Genomic DNA, 13,014 nt, shown 5'->3' with positions numbered 1-13,014 from the left:
GGGAAAAATAAATAAAATTATAAAAAAAAAAAAAAAAAAAGAAGTAAAGGCAGAAGTCCAGTCCTCTGACAAGAGAAAACAGAGAAAATGAGAGAGAGAGAATTACAAAAGGATTAATACAAGAAAATTTCCTAGAAATAAAGGACATCTGTCTCCAGACTGGGTCACCAAGTACCTTAGCACAGTAACTGAAAAATACCCACACCAAGGCCTTTCATCACAAAGTTTGAGCACACCAGGAACAAAGATCCTAAAATCTCCAGAAAGCTCCCACGTAAAGATTCAAGAACTGAAACGGCACTCTGTACCCTGTACAATGTGGAAAGCATCTTTATGTTACAAAGGTAAGTGTATAGAAGAGAGAATGTCTAACTGTTCAAAATTATAACACACCTCAAATTGTCTAGAGTTTCATTTAAGAGATAAAACTAGCCGTTAGAGAAAACTTTCTGAAAAGCTAAGATCTGTCAAAGATTTAACAGCACCTTTGAGTAAGATCATTACTACAGTTCAATGTTAACTTTATTTAAACTCCTTTTGCTCTTAATAGATTTTGGTTACTTTAATTTAGTTTGGCAAAATAACTAACCCAAAAATGACACTTTTTTAAAACCATGGGGAGGTGGGCAGGGGGCAGATAGCTGGATGGGGGAGAAACAAAGGAATCCCAGAACGACTTTATGTAAGTTTTTTAAAAAATAAGTTATGGTAACTAATTTTTTAATCAATTTAAAGCATTCATATGTGAAAGCTGAAGAGAAACATTTAACTTTCTTAAATATAATAATTCAGGAATGTAGAGATTCAAAGTTAAGTAAAAAGTACAGATCAATCACACATGGCTCTATTATTGGTCTTAAGCAGATAATTATGATGCAAGATAGTATGTGTCCATCTCTCCACAAGACTGAATTCCTATCAGGAATTATGTTTTAATTATCTTTGTATACTGATGACTAGCACAGTACCAGGCACATGGTATATACTCAAATATTTAGTAAATAAATGAGTGCACGAAAAGGCCTACCCATATAGGAAGTAAAACAAATTCTCTTCAATATCATGTTTTTAATGAGCTAAGACTCTAAAAGGCAAAATTTTAAAGGATCAAGTAATTTTTAAATCAAATGAAAAAAATTGTTTTTGTATTCATAAGATAATATTTACTTCTTCAAATACCATAAACCCGTAGCTAATTAATAAGAGCTTAACTATTTGCACTTCAAGTCGATATCATTTTTTTCCTTGATTAACTTTATTTGTAGAATTATCTTTGATGGAGGATGACAAACCCTTTGAATTCCAATAGCATTCACAGTATCCTCACCACTACCACCCCCTCTCTACACACACAAACACACATCACCTGTCGATCCCATTCCTTCAAACGGATTATGTAGTTAGGATGACAGATGTTTGAACAACGAAAAATGGGCCACTTTTACTAAAGGTACAAATAAAACTAAAATCTGTCTGCAAAATAAAATGTTCAGTATCACCCTCCACATTCAATAGAATCACCTGTTAAGATCAGCAGATTCCAAAAAATAACTCTACCAGTACAGTATGAAGTGTTTACCTACAAGAAAATATGTTCTAAATAATTATCAACCAACCTATAAGTAGCAAAGTTTAACCTACTCAACAGAACAAACTATTCAATAGTTATAGCACATTTTGTTTATATGCAAATACTGCTAATTACAAACAAGTCTTAACTAATATCCTTTCCATTGGGCACAGCAGGGTCGCCACTTGGAAAAACTTTTTACAACAGTTGCCTGCATCAAGAAGTAACTTTTTAAAAATAGTCTAGGGGCTGGCCCAGTGGCGAAGCAGTTAAGTTCCCGCGCTCTGCTTTGGCGGCCCAGGGTTCACCAGTTCAGATCCTAGGTGTGGACCTACACACAGCTCATCAAGCCATTCTGAGGTGGCTTCCCACACAGAGCAACTAGAAGGATGTACAACTAGGACATACAACTACCTATTGGGGCATTGGGAGGAACAAAGGAGAAAGACTGGCAACAGATGTTAGCTCAGGGCAAATCTTCAAAAAAAAAAAAAAAACACAAAGGAAAAAATAGTCTAGAATTAAGGGTTATTAACTTTGTGTGTGTGTGTGTGTGTGTGTGTGTGTGAGGAAGATTAGCCCTGAGCTAACATCTGTTGCCAATCCTCCTCTTTTTCCTGAGGAAGACTGGCTCTGGGCTTACATCTGTGCCCATCTTCCTCTACTTTATATGTGGGATGCCTGCCACAGCATGGCTTGACAAGCAGTGCGTAGGTCCGCACCCAGGATCCAAACTTGTGAACTCCAGGCCGCTGAAGGTGAGCACGAACTTAGCCACTATGCCACCGGGCCAGCCCCAAGGGTTATTAATTTTAACTCTTCATCCTTCCCATTAGTCTGAACTATTCCTGGGATTGCTATCTAAATTAAGGAGTGAAAACTAATGGCAATCCTAAAATCCATGTTCTCTTCCCTAATTAATACTATACACAATTAATAAACAGTCTTCCTTTGACAGGCTGGGGAAAGATGCTTAAGGAATACAGAGGCTGAAGTTTTTCAAATACAACTCTACAGAAAGGTAGAAGAGAAGCTGAAAAGCATTCAGAATCTTACAATCTCTAGGTCCCACTTCAATCCTACAAAAGTGAAAGGAAGAAAACAAAACAGGTTGAATGCAAATCAGTCATCTCAGATATTTGGTAAAAGCTAATAAGATCTGCTGAAGAGGAAATTATGGGCTAAAATTAGGTTAGGAGACATCTGTACGGATTTTTCATTTATCCAAGTTATTCCATCCCCTACTACAGAAAAAAAGGCAATCAAGGGTTGAGACATAAGCTTGAGAAAATAAAAAGTTATACAATTCCCACACCATTACTGATTTAAAGTACTATACTTGGACACATTCATTCAATGTGCTTAGTATTTTTACTAAAGAGATGCAGGATACTATTAAGCAGCTTCTGCTTAGCAAATTTGCCTTGTAAATGAATAACCATTAACTAAAGGCAAACTATTTTTTCTTTTAAATTATAAAAAATATCGTAAGTGAGAACGTGAAAGAGATGTTCCCATTTTAAACTATAGACTCCTGTACTGTAAATCTTATATAAAATGTGTGTTCCGGTTCTCAAAAGTTTTTGCTCTCTGTACTCTTCTAAAATCTTGAAAATAGAGTACCCAAAAAATTTGGTTGATTAAATCTATCCATATTTACTGTATTAGAAATTAAAACTGAGAAATTCTTTAAAGATACACTATCATTTAAAAATAATAATTCATTACTTAACATAAATTACATATTAAATTTAAAAAACTATATTCCAAAAGAAAAAAATATTAGTGAGAAGACTGTCACTGTTTTACATTTTTGCACATCTCTTTAATATCTGGCTTAATAATAAAGACAGCCTGATTCTTATATTTGCTTTTGCATTCTCTGCTGCATTAGGTTGTTTTGATTGAAGTATATGAAGAAAATTCAGCCTCACACAGATACGTAGTTGGAAAAGCTGGGGTAGTTCAATAGCCTTTTCACATAACTGCAGATATTCTTGATCCTTCACCAAAACTCGAGAAGTGGCAGTTTCTTAAAGGCTGTTGCAATATGGAATCTGAAACCATACCAATGAACATTTCCTACTCTGATGTATTGAAATCCCTTGGTCTGTTTTCCATTTCCAATGGATCTTTTTACCCACACACGATTTTATAGCACCATGCATTGGTTATTTAGAAAATATTGGTTCACAGAGTTATGCAGTTCTTCCAAATGTTAACACTTTCACTATACAACTTCAATATATCACATTCATTAATACCACCACTGATCTTATCAAAAAAAGTCAAGTATTGGGAAGCTGTCAAGCTCATAGAGGCAAATACAAGTCTTCCCAAATTCTATTTTTGCTTGAAAGCTTGAATTTTATCATTAGCAACAAATACTGTCAGTTGTTTTGCTTGCAGTGACAGGCTCACCTTGTTTAGTTTTGAGAAAACGTCTGCCGAATACCCAAGACTGTATAACCATACTTTGTCAACCACTCTTTCAAATAAAAATGGTATTCTATTAGAAAAGCAGCTAGTTCAGCACACAACCCAAACTACTGCACAAGTTCTTTTCCTTGAGTTAACCATCGGATTTGGTATTCAGTAAAAGTGCTTTACAGTTACTTTCCATTTCATCACACAAAAATATATTTTAAAATGTACTCAGAGATTGAGCCATAATAAAATTAGTAAGTTTTATTGCTTCATCAAGGACATTACATGTAACTGGCATTTATTTTTTAATTCAAAGGGCATAGTGATGTTCTAAACTAGTACAGTTTAGTGCCACTGCCTTAATTTGAACTAGGGCACCAGCAATTTTAGCCCCCATGGATTTTGCAAATGTCAATATAGCAAATAATGCCTTACTATTATTAGAAAAATAGTTTTGACCTAGAGGACTCCCAGAAAGAGTCTGGAGAACCCCCAGAGGTCTGGGAAATAGACTTTAAGAACCACTGTAATAGCTGATGCATTACTTGTATGATTAAGAAAAAGATAATATTTTAGTAAATATTCCATTATAACAGAAGTATTTAAATAAATACACATATGTACATGGTGATATACTCTAACCACTGATAGCCTGGTACCTCACACACAGTTGGAACTCAAAACATATAATGAATGACAGAATGTGATAGATACTTCTTGAGTAAATAACAAATAATTACCAAGTACCTACCATAGGCTAGGCTCTGAGCTAGGTGCTTCTTATTCCCTTTCTTGGGTAACTTACAGAAGCCCCTAGACCAGAATGATGATTTTAACATATGAGAAAAATATTTATCCTGAAATCTTTCAGATCTTTTTTTAAGATTAGACCTACATGACTGTAAGAAAAAAGTCTTAAAATTCACCATAAAGCACAAGATAGCATGTTAAATTCTATTTTAAGCACCATGCCATGAAGCTAAAAACAGTCTTGCTCATATTCAGAAACCCAAATACAAAATGAATTGCTTTGGTTGTGCACTGCTGGAACCCTACAAAGAGCCTACATTCCATTTCTCCTCGAGCCAAATAACCCTTCCCTGTTACAGTTTTCATTCCTATTTTTAAGTGAAACTCCAATATTAATACTACAGTGATTACATTAAATGTGACAACTATTTTTTTTCAAAACAGTATAACAAAATCATCAAAACAAGTTAAGAACTTTCAGACATATACACTGATAAACTCAAGAGGTAAACCTCTACGAACATACATATGAGATATTTGCACTGTTAAAAAAGAATGAGACCATCTCATTTTGGGACATGTCATGGAAAGATCTCCAATATATACTGTTAAATGAAAAAAGCAAGTCAAAGAATACTACGTATAGTATGATCCCACTTCTGTTTTTAGAAAATATACTTACGTACATGTACATTCATTTAATAAATACTTATTGAGTTCCTTCTATGTACCTAGTTTGTTCTGAATCTAGACATACACGTACAAAAAATTACAAATATTATACAGATATACCTAACTGATAACCACAAATAGAAAAATGAATAGGTCAGACACACTAGGCTACATATTATATGATTCCATTTATATGAAACGTCCAAAACAGGCAAACCTACAGAGACAGAAAGTAGATTAACAGTTGCCTGAGGATGGGGTGGAGCTGTGGGCAAAGGGAGTGAAAGCTGAAGGGTGCAGGATTTCTTTTTGGGGTAAGAAAAATATTGTAAAATTGTCGTGGTAATGGTTGCACAACTTTGTGAATATATTAAAAACCATTTTATTGTGCATTTTAAATGTATGTGATGTAAATTATATCTCAATAAAGCTGTAATGCTGCCCCCCCCAAAAAAAGATACCAAAGTGTTTGCCTGGGGGGGGAGGGGATGAAGATGATGAAGGCCTTTAAAATTTTACTCTACCTACTGCTATATCATTCCAATAAGAAATGTATTCATTTATTATCTATATAACTTAAAGAAATGTAAAAGGTAAACCTAAAACAGTCTTTCATAAATTATCCTGGATTTAATATTATTCAAGTTTATCTAAGAAGCAGCCATGAAAAAAAGTGTGAGGATATGACCTTATCTCAGAACATTTACAATTTAGACTGTCATATAGACATGTGCACCTGCCCTTCACTAAGAGAAACAAACCCTGAACGTAATCTGTTCATTTGACAAATATATCTTAAGCACCTACTGTATCCACAGGGTAGGGACGGGGGAGAATGGAGTGGTGTACAAAGCAGAACACTAGTCAACCGAAAGAAGGAAACTAACAGCTCTGGTTTTAGTTAAGGACTTTTGCTATATGTATAGTGGAGGAGACAAAACACACACACAAAGTAGACTGGGGTTAGACTATAGAAAATCCTGAATACCAAACTAAGAGCTAAGACTTTATCCTGTTTTTGATGGAAAGCCATTGGAGTGACAGGATGAAAAGAATGTTTTAGGAAAATTAACCTGGCAACCAAAGGGGGGAAATTGAAAGCAGAGAAGAATAGCAGGAAAGGTAAGGAAGAGATGAAGTTTTTAAAAAATAGGAACATTTGCAACAGTCCTGTGAGAGTTATTGATATTTCAAAATTACTAGTTAATGTTCAAAGGGTTTATGTTTGTTTTGTTTGCTTGATCTAAGGTGAAGTAGAAAAGAAAAGAAGGTGGTTTTTTCATTTTGATGAATTTTAGAAGTTCATGCAAAGAATGAAGATTTACCAGAAAATTCTGAGGGGAAGAGGGGTTTGGGGAGTTATCTTTTCATGTGACACCACTGAAACCAAGAGGAGAGGGAATCAAAAGTAATAGGAGTTCCATAATTTTTAACATGGAAGGGAAAGTATAGTCACAAACGTCTTGCAGTGAGAGTAGCAAAATTGCACGGCAATTAGTACTACTCCTGAAATTGACAGTAAAGGCCAGCTAAATTCTTTAAAATTTCTCTATCCCCTATTTCAAAAAAAATCCTAATGGGGCCAGCCCGGTGGCATAGCGGTTAAGTCTGCATGCTCTGCTTCGGTAGCCCAGGGTTCACCAGTTTGAATCCTGGGCGTGGACCTACACCATTCGTCAAGCCATGCTACGGTGGCAACCCATATACAAAATAGAGGAAGACTGGCACAGACATTAGCTCAGCAACAATCTTTCTCCAAAAAAAAAAAAAAAAAAGACAATAAATAAATATACAAACTGTGTTCTAAAAAAAAAAAAAATCCTAATGATACAATTTGTTCCATAAATGCAAGTGTAGGTGAGGACCAAATTTAACATGTCAATGTCACACCCTTAATTTCATCAACTGTTCCTTCTACAGTGCAGTACTTTTCAGATGCTGCACAAATAATATCCTTAACTCAATTCACATATGCATTTATTAATTGATTTAATCCATAAAGCTTCCTTCTTGAAATAGAAGAATGTTTTCATTGCCTATGTAACCTCCATTCTATAAAAGCCTCCTCGAAACAATGTTACCTACCAAATACTATGGCAACACTTTGCTTTGAGATTAAAAATCTGAGTAAGGCAAATTCTCATATCCACTTTCTTCATATTAACATTCAGCAATGCTTTTTTCTTAACGCTAATTAAAAACAGATGAGCACATAAACTTGCAATATTTGTTACTGTGTTATAATTTCCAAAATCAAACATACTCAATATAAATTATACATGTTATTCTATAATATATTTCATACTTTATCAAATGTTCTGATTCAGAAGCAATGTTTACTTACATTTTATAAACTCTATCTCTGCCATAATTCAATAATCTTATCTGACAGGTTTATAGAAACTGAAACAATAAAGGTATAGACAATGAAGAAATAAAGAATTAACTTATTTCACTCACAACACTTCATGTAATCAAAATACCATTTGTATTGCTCTCTGAAGCACAAAAAAAGTTCTGTCATATCAATATATTTAGTTAGAATAAAACATTTGCTAACTTTTGTATCAGGCTGTTTGTCAAGAAACTGTTTAAAATAGCAAAAAAGTGGAAATCATCTAGTTGTTCAATGACAAGAGACTAGTTGAATAAAATACAATGTTACCTTTCAAATGATCATATAGACCTATATTTACTACCTGGAAAGGCAGCCAAGAAAATAGCAGATTACAAATAAAGAGTAGTATGATCCCTTTTTGTGATGAACATACATACACGTATGCTCACAGAGAGATGCTCACAGAGAGACAGTCTAAATGGACAGACACCCAGATGTTAACCATGAGATTTCTAAATGCTGGGATTACAGGTGCTGTTTATTTTTCTGCTTACTTCTCAGTATTCTCTGAAATCTTCCCAAGCAAAATTATATTTGCATGAATTAATGTCTATGATTCCAACTAACAAACTCCAAAATCTTCCTTGCAAAAAGCCCAAGGAATATCCAAAAATACCCTGGCATAGAGCAAGAGGGAAAGTATTAGCAACAACATAACTAGAATTCTTTGTGAGCAAGGCACCCTAGAGAGCTCCAGGACTGACAGGGCACCTTTAAGGCAGCCTACAGTACAAAGTTTTGAAATCACAAGACCTAGGTTTAAGTCTCTGCCACTTTTATTTATATGACCTTGGACAAGTCACTTACCCTTTCTGGGCTCACTGCATGGATAAAAAGGGAGATATTACCTGCCTTTTATACCTCAAAGAACTGTTAGGAAGACCAAATGAGATAATGTGATAGACTATGAACTGTCAAGTACTGTATAAATATTACTCAAATATTAAAAAAAGAAATAACAAGGTGCTTAATGCCACAGAATACTTCAGAAAACACTACAATCAATCCTATGAAGTAATCAGGAGTTTTGTTTGTTTTTAAAGGCTACATTCATCATAAACACCCAGTTTTTCAGAAACTTGAGATACTTCCTCTCAGTTCCCCCTACAACCACGAGCCATTTTATTTTCTTATCCCTAGTTACCAGCAAGAAAGGGCACAAATTACACTAAACTCAAAACTCTCAGCAAGAACCCTGGAGCAGCATGCTGATGGAGTTCACCAGGAGAAACCCAAGGTTAATCAGCTATGGCCTCACCACTCAGCACTACCGCAATCAACAGGGATTACAAGAGACTCTTTGAAGAGAAAGACAATACAATCAGCCAGAGAAAACGGCGGAGGAAAAGGCGGAATTTCCAAACAATTATATGAAATGCTTAAAAACTGTGTTTTATACAATGTTTTCAAATACTGTTCATAAGAATGGTGACTTAAAACAAAAGCCATCTAAATGTGGCACTTGACAAAAGCAAGTTATGGAGATTCAAATCAAATTTGTGAATAAATTGTCAGATTTACTTGCTTCTATCTGAAATAAAAGCAAACAATGACACCACAAAGAGCAAAATTAAGTGGCTATTTCTTGAAAATAAAGAGGCAGAATATGACAACAGAATTTACTGACACGCTTATAGATACTTTTAAAACTATACTTTTAAGCGGTTTCTCTTCCCATTGAAATCCATTATTTGCTCCACTGAAATGAAGAACTTCTTCCTTCCCACTCTTCCTCCTGTGAGTTAAAATGGCAATACAACTTGCTTTGAGTTTTAAAGCAAAAAACATTTGTGATTTTTTTTTAAAAAAGTACTTTAAGAGGAGCTACATGAAGCTGTCAGATTATTAACTTCCAAGATCATCTGGTCATCACACCCTCCTGCTTTTAAATTCCTAAACATAACAAAAAGTTCACTCTCTACATTCTTACAAATGTCATTTATGGGTATATAAACAAATATACACCGAGAACTCTTTTTGATATGCATGACTCTTAATCTAATTTTTATTGGCAATATCTTTAAGTGTTGCAGCTTGCACTAATACTACAGGGGATACAGATCTATCCATTTTCCCATCTGATCTTTGCAGATTTGTTATAGATTTACAAGGACTCAAAAATGGACCATGAGGAAAATAATTATGAATACAATCCACAGCAAAATGAAACATGGGTTGTGAATTAAGATACCAAAAAAGTCAATGTATTTATTCAAAGCCTCATAGTTGGAAATTCATTGGAAGTACCGTATTTTCACCTAAAACTTTAAAAAAATCTGGGTTTTTCTTAATTCTTACTCTTTTCCTACCTTATTAGGAATAAATGCTATTTACCTCCAAAAACCACAAACAAAAAACCACCAGAAAATACAATTTCCAAAAGCAGTATCTTCCAAAGCTTACTGCACAGAAAATTATATACACACATTCTCAAATAACTAAGGTAGGGGTTCCTAAGATGATCTCCCCACTCCAAAAAAAAGAACAGCAAATCTAACCACAATCAAGTATTAACAAAAATTTTAACACAGCTATCACCAGCTAAGCAATTTATCACACCTCCTCAAAGTACTGGGCACACACAATGACAGACCTGAATGTCAAAACAGTTATTATAATTTGAAAAAAATGTACAACAGGAACATAAAAGTAGAAAACAACTCCTCTGGAAAAACTCAAGTAGATTTTGGAAAGAGCAAAAAAGGAGACCAATTTTAGAAAAATAATCTTTCCCCCAAGTTCTTAGCGTTTATCTGATACAGGCTCATTTTAGCAAACAGAAACTTTACCTAACAAGACTCACACCAGGGATCTGATCTATCCCTAAAGGCACTTTCTTAAAATGAGAAAGAACAAAGGAAGAAATCTCCCAGCATGTGCTTTCCACATCAGTTTCTTTGGACAGCATCAAGAGTGACAATATAGCCAGCACAAGCTTTTCAGCTTTACTCTGTGGTCCCCGTATAACAGAACTGATTACCTATCATTCAAAAGGATGCCTAACAAAATAAATATTAGAAGGCAAAGATTACAGCCACATAGGGACTACATTTCAAGAATAAAACTATAGAAAACATGTATCTTAAAGTTGTGGACTTTTTTATTTCAAGAGTTAATTACCTGCCAATATTCAAATTCTTGAGGCTTTTTCACTTCGGTCACTAGTTTGAAACAGGAAAAAACGAAACCAACCATCCTAAATCTGCTCTCCCTTAAATTTATTTGTAATTAGCAGTAAATTTAAAAAGAACGACACTCAAAGCCAGCGCCTTAATATACAAATTGTGGAGTGTTAAAATTGCAAAATTACTGGGGGAAAACGATCTTTCAGCGACGCTTTCCACAGAAAAACTCTCCAGAAACAAACCTGGCGTTTGGTTATTCTAGAAGTTGTCGCTTCATTATAACGGAGAAAATTTTTTACACAATTTTTATTAATTATAAAAAGAGGACTCTCCCCGAAGATTTACAACTGTATATCCCAATCTCCACTCTGACAGAGATGTCAGTTCTCTGGGTCAGGACACAACCAGCTGCTTGGATCACACACAGGAAGCCACAGAGTAGGGAATATCGCATTCAGAGCCTCGAAATAATACGCGTTAGTTAAAAACTGCTTGCTACTAAACCAAAATTATTCAAGCGGAGCCCCATTTGTCACAATCCAATCACAAGGGTTCCACCCTCCTCCCCCAACTGCTTGTGTAGTGCTATATCTGCCTCGGTAAAGAAGCCATCATCAGGTAAAGAAGATTGGGGCGGGAGGATGAGCGGGGAAAAGGGGGCACCCTTTCATCCAATTTCGCGAGGCGTGAGTAATTGGCACAGTTGAGAGGAACGGAGGAACGTTCTATTTATTGGGGGTTGAAGTAGGATGACGGGAGAATTTCGTTCAAATCAACATGGCCAGCAAGATGTCCCCACAAACAAAAGGCAACGGGGGGATATAAACACGAACCATTCACCTCCATCAGCTACAGCATCGCCATCATGGTGTGTGCAGAGACCCCGACAGGCTCCTCTTACCCTCCGCACCAGCCAAAGGAAGAGAAGGAAAAGAGGAGAGAGGTAGGTGCTTCCCACCACCCACCACTGCTTCCCAACACACACCCTTCGAGGGGGTTTCTACCCCCCGCTTACCAAGAATCAGAGAGAAATAGTAACGTCCCGCCCAGGCACACCCCCCCGCTACCCCTCAGCCGAACCCCAACGCCGGCCCGAGGCTCACTAAACTTTCCCGGAGCTTCTCTTCACATCCCCACCCCATCGCCCCAGGATCGCGCTGCGCACAAGCGGGGCACCCCGGGCGCCTCCTGACAGGCAGGCAGCCGGGGAGAGCCGAGTCCGGGGCGGGGGCCGCAGGGAGCCACGGAGGGGCGGGGCGGCCGGAGCCAAGTTCCCGGGGGTCTGAGCCGAGCGCCTGACAGGAGCCCGGGACTGCAAAGGAGGAAGAGGAAGCGGCGGCGGGGAGCTTTCCCAATCCCCCCGACACGAACACCCTGCCCTAGCCCCCGCTCCCCATGGGGGGGCGGGGAGGCTGCCTAGAAGGTGAGCACGCCGAGACCCGGGGGCGGCCGCGGCCCCCACCTCCCCACTGGCGATCTCTTCCCCCGCCTCCCCCGCCAGAGGCGCCCACAACAATAACACGCCGGGGACGACCCGTCAGCGCCCCCGAGGCACCCGGGGCCCGCGGCCCGCCGCTGCCGGGCCCCCTCAGCTGGGGCCGGGCGCGCCGCTCCGCCCTACAACTCCAGGCCTGGATGGAGTCAAGCCCGAGCGGCCCCCCAGGGTCGGACCCATCCCCCTCGGCACCAGCGGCGCCGTCTCCGCGGCCGAATATTAGAAGTGAATTCGAGCTGCGCTTTACCTTTAGTTCCGCACTGTCCGCCATCTTGCGTCTGTCAGCGCAAGCGCAGTGAACCTCGCCGGGGGCCGCCGCTAGACCCGCCCCTCTAGCCAGCCTGGCCCCGCCCCGGCCCGTCCCCTCTCGCCCCTCCGCCTCCTCGGCCCGCCCCCGGCCTCCGCCTCGCTCCGGGCGCTCGGAGCCCCGCCCTGGGCACGTACAGCTGCGACACGGACACGTACTATTTAAATAATGGCGCCAAGCGGAGAGATTTGACAGTTACTCCCTCCTAGGCCTCCCCGCCCCCCATCCTCGCCCGGCTAGCGCCTCCAGGGAAAGGCCGGAGCGGGAGGG

The 13,014-nt window shown here is 38.4% G+C and overlaps 1 protein-coding gene across 2 annotated transcripts in view; it reads right to left on the bottom strand.

The window, feature by feature from the left end:
- The window catches only part of PIAS1 (protein inhibitor of activated STAT 1), a 125,510-nt gene extending 112,750 nt beyond the window's left edge, over positions 1 to 12,760 (bottom strand). Inside the window, exon 1 of one of the 2 annotated variants that reach the window (XM_058541933.1) lies at positions 12,685 to 12,760. In XM_058541933.1, coding sequence (XP_058397916.1) covers positions 12,685 to 12,708 — 24 coding nt within the window. In that variant the 5' untranslated portion in view covers positions 12,709 to 12,760. Of the gene's footprint in view, positions 1 to 9,472; positions 10,005 to 12,684 lie in introns of those variants that run through there. The other variant, XM_058541931.1, reaches the window with a different exon arrangement.
- Positions 12,761 to 13,014: the final 254 nt, after the last annotated feature.

Source organism: Diceros bicornis, chromosome 5 (genome assembly GCF_020826845.1).
Source record: "Diceros bicornis minor isolate mBicDic1 chromosome 5, mDicBic1.mat.cur, whole genome shotgun sequence".
NCBI lineage: Eukaryota > Metazoa > Chordata > Mammalia > Perissodactyla > Rhinocerotidae > Diceros > Diceros bicornis.
The sequence above is the reverse complement of the archived record's forward strand: the minus strand, read 5'-3'. Positions and strand labels throughout refer to the sequence as shown.